General features: G+C 57.8%; 1 protein-coding gene across 1 annotated transcript in view; it reads right to left on the reverse strand.

Moving 5' to 3' along the window:
- The window catches only part of MEF2D (myocyte enhancer factor 2D), a 46,431-nt gene extending 28,790 nt beyond the window's left edge, over positions 1–17,641 (reverse strand). Inside the window, 3 exon segments of the mRNA XM_055791762.1 lie at positions 2,356–2,645; positions 17,070–17,275; positions 17,580–17,641. Coding sequence (XP_055647737.1) covers positions 2,356–2,409 — 54 coding nt within the window. The 5' untranslated portion in view covers positions 2,410–2,645; positions 17,070–17,275; positions 17,580–17,641.
- Positions 17,642–18,721: the final 1,080 nt, after the last annotated feature.

Here is an 18,721-nt window from a genome sequence, read left to right on the forward strand (position 1 = left end):
ACCGGGTGCTGGCTCTGGCTGCTCCCAGGAGTGAGATTGAGCCGGCAATGCCACAGCGCAGCCATCGCCGCACCGTACGGCTTCAGGTGGGACCCAGGTGCGGTTTTACACCCCCAGCCCACGGCAGGACGGGCAGTAAACCCAAGGCAGGGCAGAGGAGCACCCATTTCTCTTGGCACCCCCACTTCTGACAGAGCAAAACACCACGGTGCCGTCAGCCCAGCAGCACAAAAGCATCCATCGGCCAACGCCGCCTCGAGCATCGTCTTACCCGTGACCTGGGGCAGAAACCCCAAACCTTCCCCGACCGCCACGCACGAGCTTCGTCGAGAAGAATTAACCTTCTAAGTCTAAGAGGGTAATCGAATCTCATGCTTCAGGGCATAAGCCGATCACCAAAGGGGTCAGGAAGGAATTACTGCCCCACACTAGCAGGGGATTTTTGCCTTTCCCCTGATGCGGACCATATTGGCAGTTGCCAAAGTCAGCAGGTTGGCCCTGAAGGACTGATGGTCTGATCTGTTATGGCAAATCCTCTCCGCTAATTCCTCTAATGACATTAGTGACTCTTACTTGCTCTCCTCCCCTAGGTTTGGCTTCTGCTGTAATTCTGGTCTCCTCTGCACGGGCTCATGCTCCGGGCGCCTGTGGGAGGCGAGACCCCGGGGGAGGGGTGAGCAGGGTGGGAGGTATCGTGCTGGAGGTGTGAGATGCAGGCGAAGAGCTTCACCTTGCAGGGAAAGGCTCCGGAGAGCCCCTGGTTCAACCTAAATTCCTCCCGGGGTCCACCGTGCCCCGGCAGCCCCCAACCACCAGTACCAGTAAATTCCGAGTGAGTGGAAACACCAGCGTGGAGAGTGGCACTGCCTCCCCCTCCTCGCAGGACCGCTGGTGAAACCCTCCTCCTCCAGCACATCCAAGCACTCTTCCCATCCCCCATCCCTCCCTCCTGGACACTCCGAGGACGATGCTACCAGACTCACATTTCCAGCAGCAACGGCGCAGCATGGAGCCCCACGCATCTTTCGGCAGCACCGGGATGCTCAGCTCCCGGGATGCAGTGTGGCAGAGCCCAGCCGTGCCCCCCCCCCACCAAGCCATGGGGAGGGGGCTGCTGTGCAGCTGCGGGGGGGGGGGGCTGAGGATGCTCGCAGACCTGGGTTGAAGCCAGCTTAGCCAACTTTTGGGAGGTTATCCCATTTTTATGATTTGCATAATTTGTTCATTAGGCAAATCACCAGCACCATCAGCCATCGGGACGTTACAAAACAAAAAATAATTTGCTGCCCCAGCCGTACATAATATATATATAATATATATTATATTTTTTTTAAAAAAAAAAATAAAAATAAAGCCGCAATGAAGAAAACCTGCAATCTTCTATTGTTTTGCTGTGGAGCGATAAACCGGTTCATCCAATTCTGCTATTTGCTTTTGAAGCAACTAGATTTTTTTTTATGTCTATAGGAATATATACATTTTTTGGGTTGGGTTTTTTTTTTTTTTTGCTTTTTTCTCGGAATAAAAGCAGTAGGAAAGAAGCAGGGCATGCCACGCTGGGGCATGTGCAGCAGCGGTTGGGTTTGGATCTGTTGAGCCAAACGGATGGAGCGTAGAATCCACGGAGCAAAGGGACCCGCCTGAAAATCCTGTGGGAAATAGATCGACGGAGTCATCACCCAGCCGCTCCGACCCAAGGAACACGTAAATTAGGGAAAAATCTGTTATTTTTGTCCTCTGAGATATTTCTACGCATTTCACACGCGTGCGTGTCTAGGGCTTGGCTTCAACAGAGGCCAAGGAAAAAAAAAAAAACCAAAAAAACCCCAACAAACCCTGGACCCCTCTAAGTTTTCAATTGAAAAAAAAAAAGAAAAAGAAAAATTTGGGTTGTTTGCGTTCAGAAAAACGGATACTTGTTGTGGCTGGTTTTGATTGGAAAAACCTCACGGAAAATGTCAACTGAAATATATTTTCTGCAAGACAAAAAAAATTAAAATAAATAAATAAATAAAGGGAACTAGCCGGAGGAGATACTTTCTTCTGGAAAAGCGCTTAAAAGCGGTGCAAGGAGCTCCAAGATGAGGAGCAACACCTGGGAAGGGGCCACGGGATAAAACTGGGGCTGAGTGCCTGGTGCTGGGCACCTGGCTGGATCCGACCCCACCGCTGCAGTTTGCCCATCTGGTTGGGTTTTGGGCTGGGCAAAAAAAAAAAACAAAAAACCAAACCCAAAAAGAACAGTTGGCCCCCAAATGGGCTGGAAATGGGTGATTTTGCAGCAGAATCTTTAAAATCGGTAACGGGAGGAGAAGGGGCGAGGAGGGAGCGGAGAGCCGGTGGGAAAGCACTGACCTGCCGATTGCGCTCGTCCGTGATCCGCTGGATCTGGATCTTTTTTCTCCCCATCTTCTTCGGAAATCCTCACGGCAACCCCGGGATGACTTCGGTTCAGGGGAGGGGAAAAGGAACCCCGTTTTAAAACGCTTTCATCAAAGAGCAAAGCGCCACAATATTTAACAAAAAAAAAAAAAAAAAAAAAAAAAAAAAAAAAGAGTTTTTGCGTTGCTCCTTGCTCAGTTCATGGTATCCTCCTGCGTGGCCGGATCCTGCGGGGGCTGAGCCGTCAGCGGCTGCTCAGATACCTGCGCAAGGAAGAGAGACAGGAGTGAGACCCTCTGTCCCCAAACACCCTCCAGGACCCAGCACCCATCCGGTACCCATCCAGCACCCACCCCAGTGCCTTCCCCCCAGCCCCCGGGGGGGGTGTCTCTGCTCCATCTTCCTGCTCAGCTCCAAGGCCAGGAAGAGTCACAAAGGGATTTATCCAACCTGGTCTTGAAAATCCCCAAGGATGGAGCCCGAACCCACCAAGACACGTGTGGGCCGGGCACGGCGATGCTCGTGGAGGAGGAAGAGACGGCAGCAACGAGCCCGTGAATCATTATTCCTCCGTGACACTCCAGACTTCTGGGGTTTTTTTTTATTTTTTATTATTTTTTTTCCTCTTAATAAAGTCATAAGCAGTCGAGTGGCTGGTGATTAGCTCGGGCAATTTAAAGCAGTCTCCAATTTCTGCATTAATCTTCAATTTGAAATTTTAAAATGTCTTTATTTGATTACTTTAAAAAAAAAAACCCCAACTATAATCAGGCACAGAAACCTCATTCTGATGGGTGAGGGGAGGAAGGACGGCGAAGGAAGACGGATCGATCCGGGGGGGCACCTCGGGGGTCCTTTTTGCCCTTCATCTCCCTCCCCAAAGGGGCAAGTGCTGCAGGTCCTGGGGGACCCTCACGGCTCCTTCTCAGCATCCACCCCCTGACCCACACCTGGATGCCCCGAAGCCCCCAGCCCCATTTCACCCCACTTTTGCCGCGGGCACTGCGGTGCAGCGAGGGGGACAAAGGGGCTAACCCAGCAGTTCGGGTTTCCATAGGTACGTTTTTCTCCTGGTTCCCTCTCCGAGTGGCTGGGTAAGAACAGCGATAACGTTGCATTTAAGGCGAGGGTGCCCCGTGCCAAGAGCCAGGCAGAGGGAAAAGCCAGTCTCAAAATAGCTCCTGATCTGCCTCCCCTTGGCAGCCCCCGGCCCTCTGTCTGCTTATAAAAAGCACTGGGGGGGGGGGGGGGGGGGAGGGGAGCAAAAAAAAAAAAAAAAGCAGCTTTTTCTCCCCTTCCACCACCCCAAATTCACCCGCAGCATCCACATCCAGCCCTGACCAAGCTCCTCCTGCTCCAATCCCACCCCAGAGCATGGACCACCACCCCCAGACCCCGCTGAAGCCCCCAGGGACCCTGGCCCCATCCTTCGCCTCCTCATCAGACCACGCTCCGACAACAAACAAGCCCTGAAGGTCTCACTCCCACACTTGGGTTTTGGGGTTCGCGGTGTCGTGTGAGTCACTTAAATCTTTTTCTCTGCTTTTTTTGGACAAAATTATTCACTGTGCATCGTGTTTTCAGCGCTGGTTCGAGCAGCCGAGAGGGGGACAGGGAGACTTTTCCCCCCTCAACATCCACAATTTGCCTTCCAGGGAAGGGGAGCAATGGGGAGCCCAGGAAGGACACCAGAGTGACAGCAAAAAAATCCGTTTTTTTACCCTCGTAAATCCCACTAGGAAGACTCTGCAAGAAAAACCCACACAGGGATGGCATTTGCTGCTTAAATCATTATTTTTCTAAATTGGTGTGTGGTTCCCCTCCCAGCAGCAAATGGGAGGGGCCGTCCGGCTGCGAGCAGCACCAGTGCCATGGGGGATGCTGAGCCGGTGCCAGGGGGGTGCCCTTCAGCTGCTGCTCCCCATCCCTCTGCAGGCAGCTCAAAAAGGCCAGTCCCAGAGCATAACCAGTCCCAGACCACAACCAGTCCCAGTGCATCCCTGATCCCAGAACATGACCAGTCCCAAAGCATCACTGGTCCCAGAGCATCCCCAGTGCCAGAGTATCCCTGGTGCCAGAGCATCGCTGGTCTCAGAGTATGACCAGTCCCAGAGCATCGCCGGTCCCAGAGCATCACTGGTCCCAGAGCATCGCTGGTCCCAGAGTATGACCAGTCCCAGAGAATTTCTGGTCCCAGAGCATCCCCGGTCCCAGAGCATCGATGGTCCCAGAGCATCCCTGGTCCCAGAGCATCGCTGGTCCCAGAGTATGACCAGTCCCAGAGAATTTCTGGTCCCAGAGCATCCCCGGTCCCAGAGCATCGCTGGTCCCAGAGCATCCCCAGTCCCAGAGTTTCACTGGTCCCAGAGCATCCCCAGTCCCAGAGCACCCATGGTCCCAGAGCATCCCTGATGCCAGAGCATCGCCAGTCCCACGAGCATTGCCGGTCCCAGAGTATGACCAGTCCCAGAGCATCCCTGGTCCCACAGCATTGCCAGTCCCACGAGCATTGCTGGTCCCAGAGTATGACCAGTCCCAGAGCATTGCTGGTCCCAGAGTATGACCAGTCCCAGAGCACTGCTGGTCCCAGAGCATCCCCAGTCCCAAAGCATCCCCGGTCCCAGAGCATCCCTACTCAGGCTGGCACCAGCAAGCAGGGGATGCAGGCACTGAGCTGCCACAAGAGCATCCCTCAAAGGTCAGTGATACAGGAACAGCCAAAAAGAAAACACGGATTTTCATTTCATCCACCCGGCGTGTCTGCTCGGCATTTGCACCACAGCGAGCCCAGGCGGGAGAGAGTCCACAGCCTCGAGCGAGGATTTCGCACGCACCGAGAAAATCTGGCGGAGGAGGAATTTTCCACCGAGTTCCACAGCTTTTCCCTTTGGAGCTGCCATTTCTTTACCCTGGCTGAAAAATATTCACCTTCACCATCTTCAAAAACCGCCAGCAGCAGCATGAAGCAGCAACAGCTCTGCATCCGGACCCGGGGCAAGATGCTAATTCTTTCCTTGTGCTGCAGCTCTTGGACATGGAAACCCTCCGAAAAAAACGTCGGATTTACTGTCCAAACCAGAGAGGAACTCTCCAGAAGCAACAATAAACACTGGAGAACAACGGGCAGTAAATTTAAACCGAGTGAAAGGAAACATATTTTAACACAATTCGGTTGTGGGACTTCTTCACAGGATGCTAGGGCGGCCAAAAGCTCCGCAGCACTCAGGAAAAAAAAAAAAAATAATGGAAAAGAGTTTGTAGGGATGAGGAGAAAATCCCAGCGCTGCTCATCCCTGCCCTGCGCCTCGCACGAGCCGGCGCTTCTTGCACCGGAGCGGCGGCATTCAAACCACGGTCCCCTCTCTGTGCCGCAAATCAACGCCACATGTTTTGATACTAATCACCTTTTGCAACCACCAGACCACGTTCCTCCTGCTGCTCTTGAAAGTCACCTCCTTGGGTCCTCAGCACCCCGGCTGGATAGGGACCATCGTCCCAGTCGACGGGTTTGCTCATGCTGCTGAAGTTCCCCAGCAGGGAAAAGGTGATTTAACGACACTTTTTTTTTTTTTTTCTTGTCACTGTGGGGAGAAAAGGAGGTGTCCAAGTGATGCTCCTGATCCCTCGGGAAGGGAAATTCCCCACGGTGAGTGCGGTCCAGGGATGGGATGAAACGGAGGGATGCCGGAAAGCCTAGCAAGTTTGCTGCCCTCCAAACTCACCCAATGGAGGGGATTTAAAAGCGCCTCCCTTTTCACGTTCCCAGCGTTGGAGTTGGGGTTTTGGGGTGGGTTTCTTTGTTTTTAGGTTGGGGTGTTGGTTTTGGTTTTTTTCTCCCCCACGTATTTTTAAACCCAGGTGTTCTCACGTTTCCTGCCCAGGTGGCTGTTTCAGAAAGCCCGACCACAGGCTCCAGTTTCTGCTCAACATCTGCAAGTGCAAAAAAACCTGGAGAGCTTCCCTCCGTCCTGCCCTCCACGCCGGCACTGCTGCTGCCTCCGCCACGCGCCCTTGCACTCCTTTCCCCTCCAGAGCAAATTGCTCTGGCTCCCAAACTGCCCATCCCGAGGCACCGGGATCACCCCCCGACCCCCCTCCACGCTCACGCGGAATTTAAGCACCTCTGTATATGTAGCCAAGCACCCAGAGCGCAGGACTTTTCAGAGGAGTGAAACCCCTCAATAACTTTTACCGCTTGGTGTCTTGGGTGTTTTTATCCACCGTAATATGCCCCGGCATGAAATCATCTTTTCTTCCTTCTGAGCCAGCAGCTTCTTTCTCCTTAGCCTGGTTTGTCGAGGAAAGGAGGCTCCCGCCATCCCATCCCACGCGGCGCCTGAGCCCACGGGATTTTTTCCCCATTCCATCCCAGTTGGGATGAGGCACCAACAACGGTGACACCCCAGCGAGTCGCACCGACGCTGGCAGGTGCGTTAAGCCCAGCCTTTACAAGACACTGGAGAACCTCCGCAGCCCCCTGAGGCAGACTGGTCGGCTCAAAACGTGACCCAACGCTGCCTGAAACCAGGTTTGGGGTGGCTCAAACATCAGGGGGGCGTGGGTGGGCTGGGCTCGGGGCCACCCCAGGCACCCACAGCCTCCCCGCCACCATGCCACCCCCTCCCAGTGGTACCCGTCTCCATGGTGACCATCTCCACGCAACCACCGAGCATCTCAGCGGCTCCACGCCGGCGAGGAGGAACCGCCGCGGTGCAGGGGTCCGAGGGCATCGAAGGAGACCTACAAACGTGGCGTAAAGCAAAGCACGGGCAACGCACCCAGCGAGCGGCACCAGCAAAATGTCATCCCGTCCCCCTCCAGCAACCGGAGACCCCGGCACGGTTCAGGAAATGGGAAACACTTCCCGGTGCTGGGATGAAGGCAGCCGGCACTGGGATGGAGGCAGCCCGTTAGCATCCCTCCCTCCTGCCCTACACGCCCTCGCGCGCTCGCACAAGTGTGACTCTCACAGCAATTAACACACATGCCAATTAACTCCAAGCAGGTGCTGGTTAACTCTGTGCTGAGTAATTCATAGCCGGCTCCCAGGAAATTGCTTTAAATTGGAGAGACGGGCGAGGGAGCGGAGTTAGCGTTTTGCAAATGGGGGAAGAAAGAAAAAGCAAAGAGGAATCTCAGCTGGGAGATGTTTTTACAAAACAAGGAATTTGGGGGTGCTGAATCCACAGCTCCGAGAGCTGGGGAGGCAGGAAAGCTGCCATCTCTTCCAAGTTGTTATTTCTGGTTTTTATTTATTTTATTTTTTTTTTACCGACTACACGTATTTCCCATCTATTTCACCTCTTTCTAAATGGTTTCACCTTGGCACCACCCAAGCAGCTTTGCACCGCTCCAGAATTCGTCACTTTTCCATTTCTACTCCATAGCCCCATATTTCTGGGCACTTAACGAGTCTCACATCCACTTTCTACGACCATCCGCTATTTTTAATGTACTTGGATAAAGGAAATAAGGGCTGTTCTCCCCATCTCCATCCCCCAAACCACAGCCAGAACCACGAGGGGGGAGGGTCTTTGGCCACAGGGAAACCGGCAAAAGCGGCTTCAGGGGATAAAGGCTGGGGGGAAAAATGGGAAGGAAAAGGGGAAAGAAGAACAGTCGCCTGGGAAGATGCTGAAGGAGCAACGTGGCGCGTCTGACAGGGGAGAGGGATGGGGGGATGTCTGGGAACGGCACAGAAAGTCCCAAATCGGAGGGAGAAATGTGGGGGGCAGCTACGGAGGAGCACAGCCCGAACCAAGCCAGCTGCCCGCTCTGCCCAGGCACCCACCGCTCCCTCGGCAGGACAGTCCTTCACCCAGGAGCTGCAGGAATTCTCCCAATGGATTTATCCTCGGCTGAGAGTAACGGCACCGAACCCAGCCCGGTGGGACAAGCATTTTGGGGGGGGGGGCGGGTTCAGGGTTATCCACAAACAGAAACAACGGCACTAACACGCTACACGGGCACCTTCCCCCCTCCTGGAGCATCTCCGGGTGAGGAGCAGCATCGTGGGCAGCGCCCCAGCACAAAACCAGTGGGCACAAGGGTCCGTCCCATCTCTCTGCCCACGGCAGGAGCAAGCCTGTGGCAGGGAAACGCTGCCGGTGCTGCAAAGCAGCCAGCGAGCTTAGCCCGCCGTGGGAAGTGGTTGACACTTGCCATACCACTGGTGCACCGAGCCCTTCGCCACTCCGTGCCGGTTTAGAGCCGCGGCGGGCACGGGGAGAGCGTGATGCTGCGGAGGTGGCAGCGATGCTGCGGAGGTGGTGGTGAGAGCATCCCCACACCCTGCTGCCACGCTCCCCGCTGCAAACTTGCAGCTTTTAGCGAGAAAAGAGGTCGAGGCAAGCTGCAACGGTGGCTGCGCTGGCACCGGGAGCGGCCGGGGAACACCCGTGCCAAGCTCCGACCCTCCACCGGCTGCAAAAAAAAATAAATTAAAAGCAATTGCAAAAGAAGCAGCAAAGAGCAGCCAAGGGTTCCAAGCCCGGGCTGGAGGCTCCCGGCTCCTGCACCGGCACAAACCCACAGAGCTGCTTCCCTGTCCGTGGCCGGGGCTGGATTTCCACCCCGAAGGATATGGATTTAGCTCGAGTCACCTCTTGAACCCGACTGTTTAACTGCAGTTCTTGCCTTCCTGTTTCCTCTCTCGCTGACGGCCTTTTGTGACTTAATTGTTGGGTTTTGAACATATCCTCTGTGCTGACACCAAGGACTTTTAGTTTCCTTCTTGGTGGTTTCTGGATCTGCAGGACCGGCTTCCTTCTCAGGACCGGCTTCCTTCTCCTCTGCGGAGCTGGCGGGGGGGGGGGGGGGGGGGGGAAGCCCCCTTTGCTCAAATCCAGCACTAACGCTGCTCTTCCCACCCTGCAAAGCCACCGGTGCTGAGGGACCCGGCCCGTGTTGGCAGCACCAGCCCCCCGGAGGGATGCAGCAATGGGAAGATGCACAAGCGCAGGGATGCTCAGCATCAGCACCGGCGCCTGTGCTTCCCCGCGCTCGCTCGCCAGCTTAGCATTGTTTAGCACCTCTTTATCTCCAAACCGAGATCAAAACCACACAAACATGCTAAAAGTCTCCTCCAAAGCTTCTATTCTGGTTTCAGGATGATGCTATCTGGGTTCCTGTGTCGAGTCTCCAGATGCAGGCAGGGGGAGGGGAGAGGAAGGCCACCAAAACACGGCTCCGGAGCAAACCTCCCGCTCGGAAACGCAGCTGCAAGGGTTCTGCTCCACCAGCCCCTCAGCGGGGCCCAATCCTGCTCGCTCAGCAGGTGCCAAGCTGCAATCCCCCCCCTGCCCGCCTCGCACACCTGACGCCCGCGGGAGAGCCCTGGTTTCCCCAGCATCGGCAGCAAAACCACCAGCTCAGCTCCTCCTGCCCGCGCAGGATCCGTCCCGCCGGCTGCAGGTACAAACCTCGGAGGCTCAGGAGAGGAGAAGCGAAGCTGGATTCAATCAGGCCCCCGAGGAATTCGAAAAGACACATCTATTCCTGACCCAGATTCAGGCGCTCTCTGGAGAAAAGCAGATGCCAACCGCGCAGCCAGCTCTGCTGAGCTGTAACAAAACCATGCGCCGTGCCAAGACCGGCAGAGTCTGGGGGAAAAAAAAAAAAAAAAAAAAAGGCAAAAAAAAAAAAAAAGCACAACCCTTAAATGATGCTGGAGAAGCGACACTCGCCTGTGCAAGGGCGGAGGGGGTGTGTGAAAGAAAGGATTTGGAGGTAATTATTAAAGCAGGGTTGATTTTCTCTGCCCTGCAGCTTGTTTGGACTCAAGAGCCACCGAACAAGGGTGATGGCATGAGGCAGCCCAGCAGCACCCAAACCAGGCGCTCTGGTCCCCTGCCCCCCAGATCCCACCGTTTCATCCCACAGCATCCCTGGCTAGCCCTGGCATGGCACTCGACATCTCGGTCCCCTGCCCCCCAGACCCCACCATTTCATCCCACAGCATCCCTGGCTAGCCCCGGCATCACACCCAGCACCTCGGTTCCCTGCCCTCCAAATCCCAACGTTTCATCCCACGGCATCCCCGGCTAGCCCCGGTGTGGGGTGAAACAGTGGCATTTGGGGGGCAGGGGACCGAGGTGCCGGGTGCGATGGCATCCCTGGCTAGCCCCAGCATCACACCCAGTGCCTTGGTCCCCTGCCCCCCAGACGCCACCGTTTCATCCCACGGCATCCCTGGCTAGCCCCGGCATCGCACCTGCACCTTGGTCCCCTGCCCCCCAAATCCCACCGTTTCACCCCACACCAGCGCTAGCCAGGGATGCCATCACACCCGGCACCCCGCATCCCAGGCTGGCGACGGGTGCTGCAGGGGCCGGGGGACGGCGGGGACCGCTGGTGACCTTTCCAGTGCTGCCAGCGTGGCCGGAGCCAGCAGACGCTGGAGGGGACATGGGGCAGCTGGCAGGAGAAGGGAGGCTGGGCACGAGCCCGGGCAAGGTCACCAGCAAGCCCGCGGCCCCGCTGGCCAAAGGCCAAGCAGGGAACCGTTGTCACCCCCGTGCCGAGGCGAGGACACAGCCTCCGGAGGACAAGCCCGTGGGATCGGGGACCCGCAGCCCCTCCAACGTCGCGTGGTGTCCCCAGGCTGGCACCCATCCTGATCGGTCCACCATCCTCATCCAACCTTCATCTTCATCCATCTCCCATCCCCATCCATCCCCCATCTCCCAGGGGGAGATGCCACAGGGAGGGACCCGGCGAGGACGAGCTCGTCACAGCGCTGCACCGGAGGGGTCCGACCCCCCCCCATGCTAAAGCGACCTTCAAAGCACCCTGGGACCAGCGACACGCAAACACCGATGCAGCCACCAGAAAAGCCCCCCGTGACCTTGAGCAGTGACCTTGGCAGTGGCATCCTCGCAGCAGGGGTCACCCGGCACGCCCAGCCTGGCTGTGGTCTCCCCCGGGTGGCTCAGCAGTGGCTCTGGGTGTGCACAGCCAGGCTGGGGACCCCGCAAGCCCCCACACCCCGCTATGGGCACAGCGTCTCCTCTCCCAGCTGGGACCACCTGCTTCAGGGCAGCCCTGAGCCACCTCCATCGCCATCCGTCCCCCACCCTCATCCATTCCCACCCTTATCGGTCCACCATCCTCATCCAACCTTCACCTTCATCCATCTCCCATCCCCATCCATCCCCCATCCTCATCCACCCTCCATCCTCATCCTCATCCGTCCCCCATCCCCATCCGTCCCCATCTGTCCCCATCTCCATCCGTCTTCCATCCCCATCCATCCCCCATCCCCACCCATCCTCCACCCCCATCCATCCCCATCCCCACCTGTCCCTATCCTCACCCATCCACATCCCACCCCATCCCTATCCCCACCCCCCCCCGCCCCCATCCTCCCCCATCCCCCATCCTCATCCATCCCCCATCCCCACCATCCTCCACCCCCATCCATCCCCATCCCTCCTGCCCCACCCCCCGCCCCCATCCCCCGGGAGGAGCAGCCAGGCCACGAAAACCCCTTCCCCTTCCCTCCTGTCCTCCATCCATCACCTGCTCCAGAGCCAGAGGCTGGGGGTAATTTTCCCCTCTGCACTAAGTAGGGTTTTCTAAATGAAGGCAAGTGAGAGCCCATTATCCGGCTCCGTCGCCCACCCCCCCCAGCTCCCCGCAGGGCATGAAATAACCACCTGCCAGCTCCCCGTAGCCCCGCGCCGTGGCAATGATATCGCCGCTTCCCTTGTCACTATTGTCAGAGCAAAATTTAGATACCTGGTAATGAGGAGGTTTAATATGACAGATGAGAGGTTGACTCATTTAAAAAAAAAAAAAAAAAAAAGGCGAGAAGGAAAGACGAGCTGAATTCGGGGTCGGATCCTGCGCTCATAAATCAGGAGGCTGTCAGAGTCGGGGTGGGTGGGGAGCAGATGCAGCTCGCGACCCCAAACCAGACCCACAGCAGGGGGCTTGTGCCGGTGCTGAGGCCATAGGAAGCAAAAACCAGGGATGGAGCAGGAGAACGTGGCTACAGATGTGGTGGCCACCCAGTCCTGCTCCCCACCGAGCCACCTCTCCCGGGGGATCGAGCCTCGGCACCCAGCGATGTTTCCTTTTGGGATATTTTTTTTTTTTCTCTCAACTGGGAAACAGCCCAGCAAGATGCAAACCTGGGGTGGGGGCAGCCAAGGCTCCCAGCATCACCAGCCCCCAGCATCTCTCCCCAGCATCACCAGCACCCGTCCCCCCGTGCAGCCCAAGGTCCCCACCATCGGGGGGATGCTGAGGACTCCCAAGTCCCAAAACCCAACGTGCCGAAGGGGAACAGGGTCCCACCAGTTGGGACATGGGAACTGGGGGGGGGGGGGGGGGGGGGCTCAGCAGTGGGAGGAGGGCGAAACCCTCCCTGCAGGGAATTTAGGGGCTCTCCATGCAGGGGGGGTGGGATTTCCCCCAGTAGCAGAGGGGACAACGCTCCCCCCACGGTGGGTTTTACCCAGGGGAAACTCCATGAGACCCGACTGCTGCTCTGGGCCACCCACGAGAGCGATGGAAACCCACGGCAGCCCCACGGGACACGGCAGAGAGCCGGATTATCCCGGGGGGAAACGCTCCCCTTCCCTCCTGTGTTCAACGGGATGGGGATGGGACCCTCCGCAGCCAGCCCAGGCATCGCTGTCACCCTCCCTTCACCCGACGGCAGCACGGCACAGATCTCCATCCCCACCCCAGCGACGTGGCCGGGGACCCTGCACCCCACCCCCACCCGGGAAGGGAGACCCCAGGGCAGCTCCGCTGACCCACTGAGGGGCTGCGGAGAGGCCGGAGACTCCCAGTGCCATCCCAGAGCTCAGCCCTCCATCCCGGCAGCGCTGTTCCCAAAGGCTCAGCCCTTCCCCAGAGGCCACTGAGATCTTCCAAATGGCCCTTCCAAAACCACTTTTTAATTTATTTTATTTTTCCCACCCCCAAGCACCGGTGAGGAAGAGCAGCAACACCAAAAATCATGGGGCTGCTGATACTATTTGCACCTACGGACCGCTCACTGCATCCGTGCCCAACGCAGCCATCGCATCTATCGGGGCCGAAGAGGTGAAGGCAACGTAGAAGCAGATGTTGCTCCTGCATTGCCCCATCCCACACGATCCGTCAGGGTTTTTACACCCTAAGCGACCAGGCAGGGAGCACCGGGCTCCCTGGCACACATCTGGGGGGTGGACGAGCTGGCGAAGCCAGGAGCTTCCCATGGGTGGGAAGGGGATGGTGGTCACCAGCTCCACTTGACCATGAGAAAAGGGACAAGAAGCAAATGAGTTGAATTTGCCACCGAGACGGCAACGCGGAGTAGCGGGAGGAGGATGCCGGAGCAGAGCTCAGCGGTGAGTCCCTTGGGGAGATGGATGGGAAAGACCCCCCAGGAGCAGGTTCCTGCCTCCATCCCAAAGCTCAGACTCAACCACCGCCGCTCCCACCAGCCCCCGGCACTTCCAACCTGGAAAGAAACCCAGAAAACCCGGCGTCCTGGCCACCTCTTTTTCTCCGAGGTGGACCTACCCATCCATCCATACGCATCCCCACCATTCCCACCCCAAAAGCCACCTTGGTCCGTAGCCACAGGCTCACGCTGGCCGCACGCTGCCTTCCAACACCGCAATTTGTCGCAATAAAGCAAACAAAGGTCTGCAAATAACATTAATTAGCTGGAATTATAACAGCACCACAATTTGCAATCAGAGCTCAAGGTCCTGGGCACAAGGAACAAAGCAGAAAGAATTGTCACCAAGTGTCAGCAGAGGAGCAGGGGCCACCGAAGCCCACCGAGAGGGATGGGCTGGGGTCTAGCTGCCACCGAACCCGAACCGGCCCGGCTCTAAGTGAATGGGGGGAACCGGGATGAGATGCCCCCCCCCCAAAAAAAAAACCCAAACAACGGGTTGAGCTTCTTTTTTCCCTTGAAAACACGGCGGCTCCAACCCAGCACCCGAAAAACGTCGCATCAGCTGCCACATCAGCTGCTGGCACCAGTGCTCCTGGGACCTGATCCGGAGCCCAGGCATGGCACCACCGGAGCATCCCGGGGACCACGGGGCACCTCGACCTGCTGCAGTCAAAGCTGGGGGGGGGAGGGGGGGAGAACAAACCGACTCAAGGTCCCTTGTCCACAGCGTGACTCATAGCTGGTGGGACTGGGGGATGCCCGCCGTGCCGCCAAGGCTTTGCCGTGTGCCGGGATGAGATCCAGCCCCGCTCCGCCGGCAGCACTAGGGAAAAGGCTGGCGAGGGGCCCGATCCTCACCCCCAATTCCCAAGCCGTGAGCCGGCAAGGCTGAGGATGCGGCCCCGGCGCGTCAGGCGGCCGGATTGCAGCGGGACAGCTGGCTCTCAGCTGTTGCTGCTCACTCACAAGACGCACATTCTAGACACAGGCGCACAAATCCTGTCCTGCCTGCTCCCCAGCACCGGGCGGGCCACCAAAACGAAGCCAAGCTGGGCAAGCGGCGCGGTCCGTGGCTGGCAGCTCCGGCCAGACCCGCTGGGTGATGGTCCCCACCAGCAGGGAGAGGGGGGACTCATCCAGCCCCCATCCTGGCACGCATCCTCCAGGAACAGTGGGGGGAATCATCCCGTTTTCAAAGGGTAAAAAGTTTTTAACCCACCCAAAGCTTGTGTCTCAGCAGGATTTAGGCACGGGGGGAGTCCCCTGCTGGGGTGCCCGACATGCCAAACCCTTTTCTGTGGTTGCACCAAAACCCACGTGCTGGAGAGGCAATGGTTTTAGATCTCTGTGGGTTCTGGGGGTGCAGATGCTGCCCACATGCCCCCCTTGGGCACCCCAGCAAACCGTGGGTGCGATGCTCAGGAGAGCAATGGGGATGCCCAGCCAAGCACAGCAATTGCCAAAATTTGGCACTTTCTAGAGGTGCCGGGTCTGGCACCCCCTGAGCACCCACGCACGGCCAGCACGCAGCTGCAGGCAAGGGCTTGGGTGCTGGTCCCAGCCGGGGTTTCCAGAGGGATGGCGGGGAAGCCACTGGGATGCTCCTGTAGCACAGAGGAGACACACCCCGAGGGCAGGTGAGACCTCAGGAGCCGTCCTGAGTGCAGGAGTGTGATGGATAAATCCCAGTCACGATTCCTCTCGGAAAAGGCAAAATACTGGGAGGGAAAAAAATCCAAATCAGGCATTATTTTTTTTCTGCAGCCTTACAAAGGGGGCGAGAGAGAAAGCGTGGTTTTCAGAAGGCATAAGGTTGCCGGGAGAAATGAAAATATTAGTCAGAATTCCTGGCTGAAGGGCAGGGATATAAAAATAAATAAATAGCTGCCCAAATCAATTGTTTGCCCAAAAGAAGCAGAGGAGGAGGAGGAAGAAGGGGCTTCGCATCGCTGCCCACGGCAGTATCGTGCGCAGCCATTCGGTTTCAAAGGCAAAACACTGTGGGGACCCTGCAGTGGGACCCGGGACCCCAAACCTTGTCCCCAAACGTGGCCAGCCCCCCTGTGATGGGGTCCCCCAAGTCAGGCAGAGGGGAGAACCCACCTCAGCCACCCCCAGCGATGGGTAAAGGGTTGGGAAGGAACGGCAAAGTTTATATCCTTCAGCCCCAGCTGTGGTCGCATCCACGGGCGCCGGAGCTGGGGCAGCGCACGCGGGCGGTGTCCTGGGAGGGAAACACTTAAAAGGATTTCTGAAGGATGCTCTCCCCCTTCCTACAGGATTTGCACCTGGATTTTTACAGAAGTGGGTATTACTATGATCAGCATTAGTAACTCTGACCCCAGGCAGGAACTGGGAAGTCCCAGCCCCAAAGCAGTTGCAAAAACCCTGGGGGGGTGCGGGGGGGAAAATCAAGATGGAAAAAACTTTTTCTGGGATGAGCCAAAGCCAGCACCGGTCCCAGTCCCACCGCATCCATCTCTCATGTGGGACCAGCCAGTCAAACTAATTTTTGGGATGGGATAATGAAGGGAGAAGGGAGGAGAAGCGCGATGCTCCAGCCGTCGCCCGATGCTGGAGCTGGGAGCATGTGGTACCCGGCTTCAGCATCCCGCCATGCCGGGCAGCCAGCTCGGGCCGAAAGGAGCCAGCAGCGAGCAGGAAGGTGTTAAAAAACCCTCGGGACCAACCTCAGAGGAACCAAAATAAATAACCTCCCAGACACCGGAGTCAACACCGTGGGCTGCTCCCCGCTCGCCTTCCTGTTTGCTTTCGCAGATCCGGGCTGGGATGGCCACCTCCAACCGCCGGCTCCATCCCGGCGGAGCAGAGCCCCAGCACCAAGGCGGCTGTGGCACCCGTGCCAGTCCCCACCATCATCCCCACCATCATCCCCACCATCCTCCCCACGCAGGGAACCAAGGCTGCGAGCTTCCCAATGCGCTGGATTTGATCCGCCGGGACAAGCACCCAGCCTGCATCCCAGCCCGCTGCGTTTTCCTTGCTCCTCTCCATTTATTTTTATTTGAAGAGGAGGAAATCCCAGCTCACCCACTCCCCCTCGGCAAGCCACGTCCTCCCGCCGTGCCTCAGTTTCCCTCTCCATGCATGATCCTCCCAGCACGGTGACTCCCCCCTCCACCCAGACCCCCCCCACCCCCCCCTCCCTGCCCACGTAGCCCTGGATAAAAAGCAACGGGGTCCTGATTTACGGGCACTTTTGTGCTTAACCTCGAAAGGAGAAGCGAGGGGGGGGGGGGGGGGGAGTAATTACAGGCACACTCACATCAAAGATCGGTGTCAGGAGCAAAAAGGGGGTCTGGGGCAAACAACCCCCCCGGCAGAGCAGCGGTGAGCGCGGAGGCTGACAATAGATCGGGGCTCTAAATTCGGCGCTGGGCTCCGGCGCTGGGCTCCAGCACCAGGCTCTGTAAGGCGATCGGGGTGGGGGTGTGCTGGGCTGTTTATTTGGCTCCAAACTCCGCGCCGCCACTGCAGCGTCACCCGTGTTTAAAAAAGGAAGGAATGAAAAGAAGGAGGGGAGGGGGGGAAATAATAATTTTTTTTTACAAAAAAAACCCCCAACCAAACCCAACGCAACCGGGAGAAGGGCGCACGCTTACGCTCAACGCTAACAACAAAATGAAAAAAAAATTAAGAGAAAAGGAGCCCCCCTGGGGGGGTGGGTGGGGTAAAAGGAAACCCAGTTGGGCTGGCAAGGTTTAAAGCGACGCCTGTTGTAAAAAAAGAAGTTGCTAATTTTAACTCTCCAGTGGAAAGAGTGAGAGGTACTTACAGGAGACAGGGTGGCTGCGTCCTTCTCCACGTCTGCTGCGCGCCGGCGGCCGGGAGGAAGCGTACGGGATGGAGCCGCTGTCCCCCCAACGCCCCCACCACCCCCAATGCCCCCACCACCCCCAATGTCCCCCACAGCCCTCACCACTGCCCAGGCCACCGGTCCCCCCCAAAAGGCTCTTTGGGGACACCGGGGCGCACCGCAGCGGCTAAAGGGCAGAGGCAGATGCGAAGGCAGGAGGAGGTGGTTCAGCGTGCCCGGGGCGGGGGGGGGGGGGGAAGGGAGCAGCCAGAGCCACCCGCTTGCCAACAGCTGCCGAGAGCAGCCCCTGGGCTTGGCCTTGCTCCCTCCACCACCCCAAACCTGGGGATGCGGCGGGATGGGGACAGACCCCACCGGCACGGTGGGACCCCCCAGGAGGACGAGGTGGGCTGCTGGGTCAAGACGGTTAGCTGACCTTTCTGCGCGGACATTGCTGACCGAATTGGCTTTTCCCCAAGGGAAAAGGGCTTTGGAGACTCCCCCACCCCCACCCCGCCGGTGGCAAAATAGCGGATGAGCTCAGAAAACCAAAGCGCAGGGCAGAGCCGTGACCACGAAAGGCCACCCGGCTCCGCGGGGAGCTGAAAGGTGACCTCCAGCAGCCACCCCCAGCAGCCACCCATCGCTTCACCAAACCCCGCATCCCACCTCTCCCAAAGGGATGAGAAGCGGGATTTTTGGCGAGCCCCACCGGCTGGTTTTTACCAGCTCTTCCCAGAGACAGGGAGGATCCCGCTGGATGCAAACAGCTGGGCACCCCGCGAGGCAGGATGCTCGTGCCTGGAGCGCGGTGGGATGCTCCTGCCTCGAGCGCGGTGGGAGCTGCCAGCTCAGGTCTCCACCAGCCTTAAACCTCCAAGAAAACCTGCTGCGAGACCGTAGACGCCGGAGGAACCGACCCAGCGACTCGCCGGCTTTTCCCAAGCAGCTGGAAATCAGCCTCGGGCTGCAAAATCTCATGGAGAGAAATGCCAGGCTGGCACAGACCCTGCAGCTTGTGCGTCGCGGTCACGGCCACGTGATTTACCGAGCGAGACGCTACAACCGTCTTCAGGACATGAAAGAGTCGATTCAATTAAGGTCATGGGCCCTAGAAGAGT

This window comes from Falco peregrinus, chromosome 19, assembly GCF_023634155.1.
Source record: "Falco peregrinus isolate bFalPer1 chromosome 19, bFalPer1.pri, whole genome shotgun sequence".
Taxonomy (NCBI): Eukaryota; Metazoa; Chordata; class Aves; order Falconiformes; family Falconidae; genus Falco; species Falco peregrinus.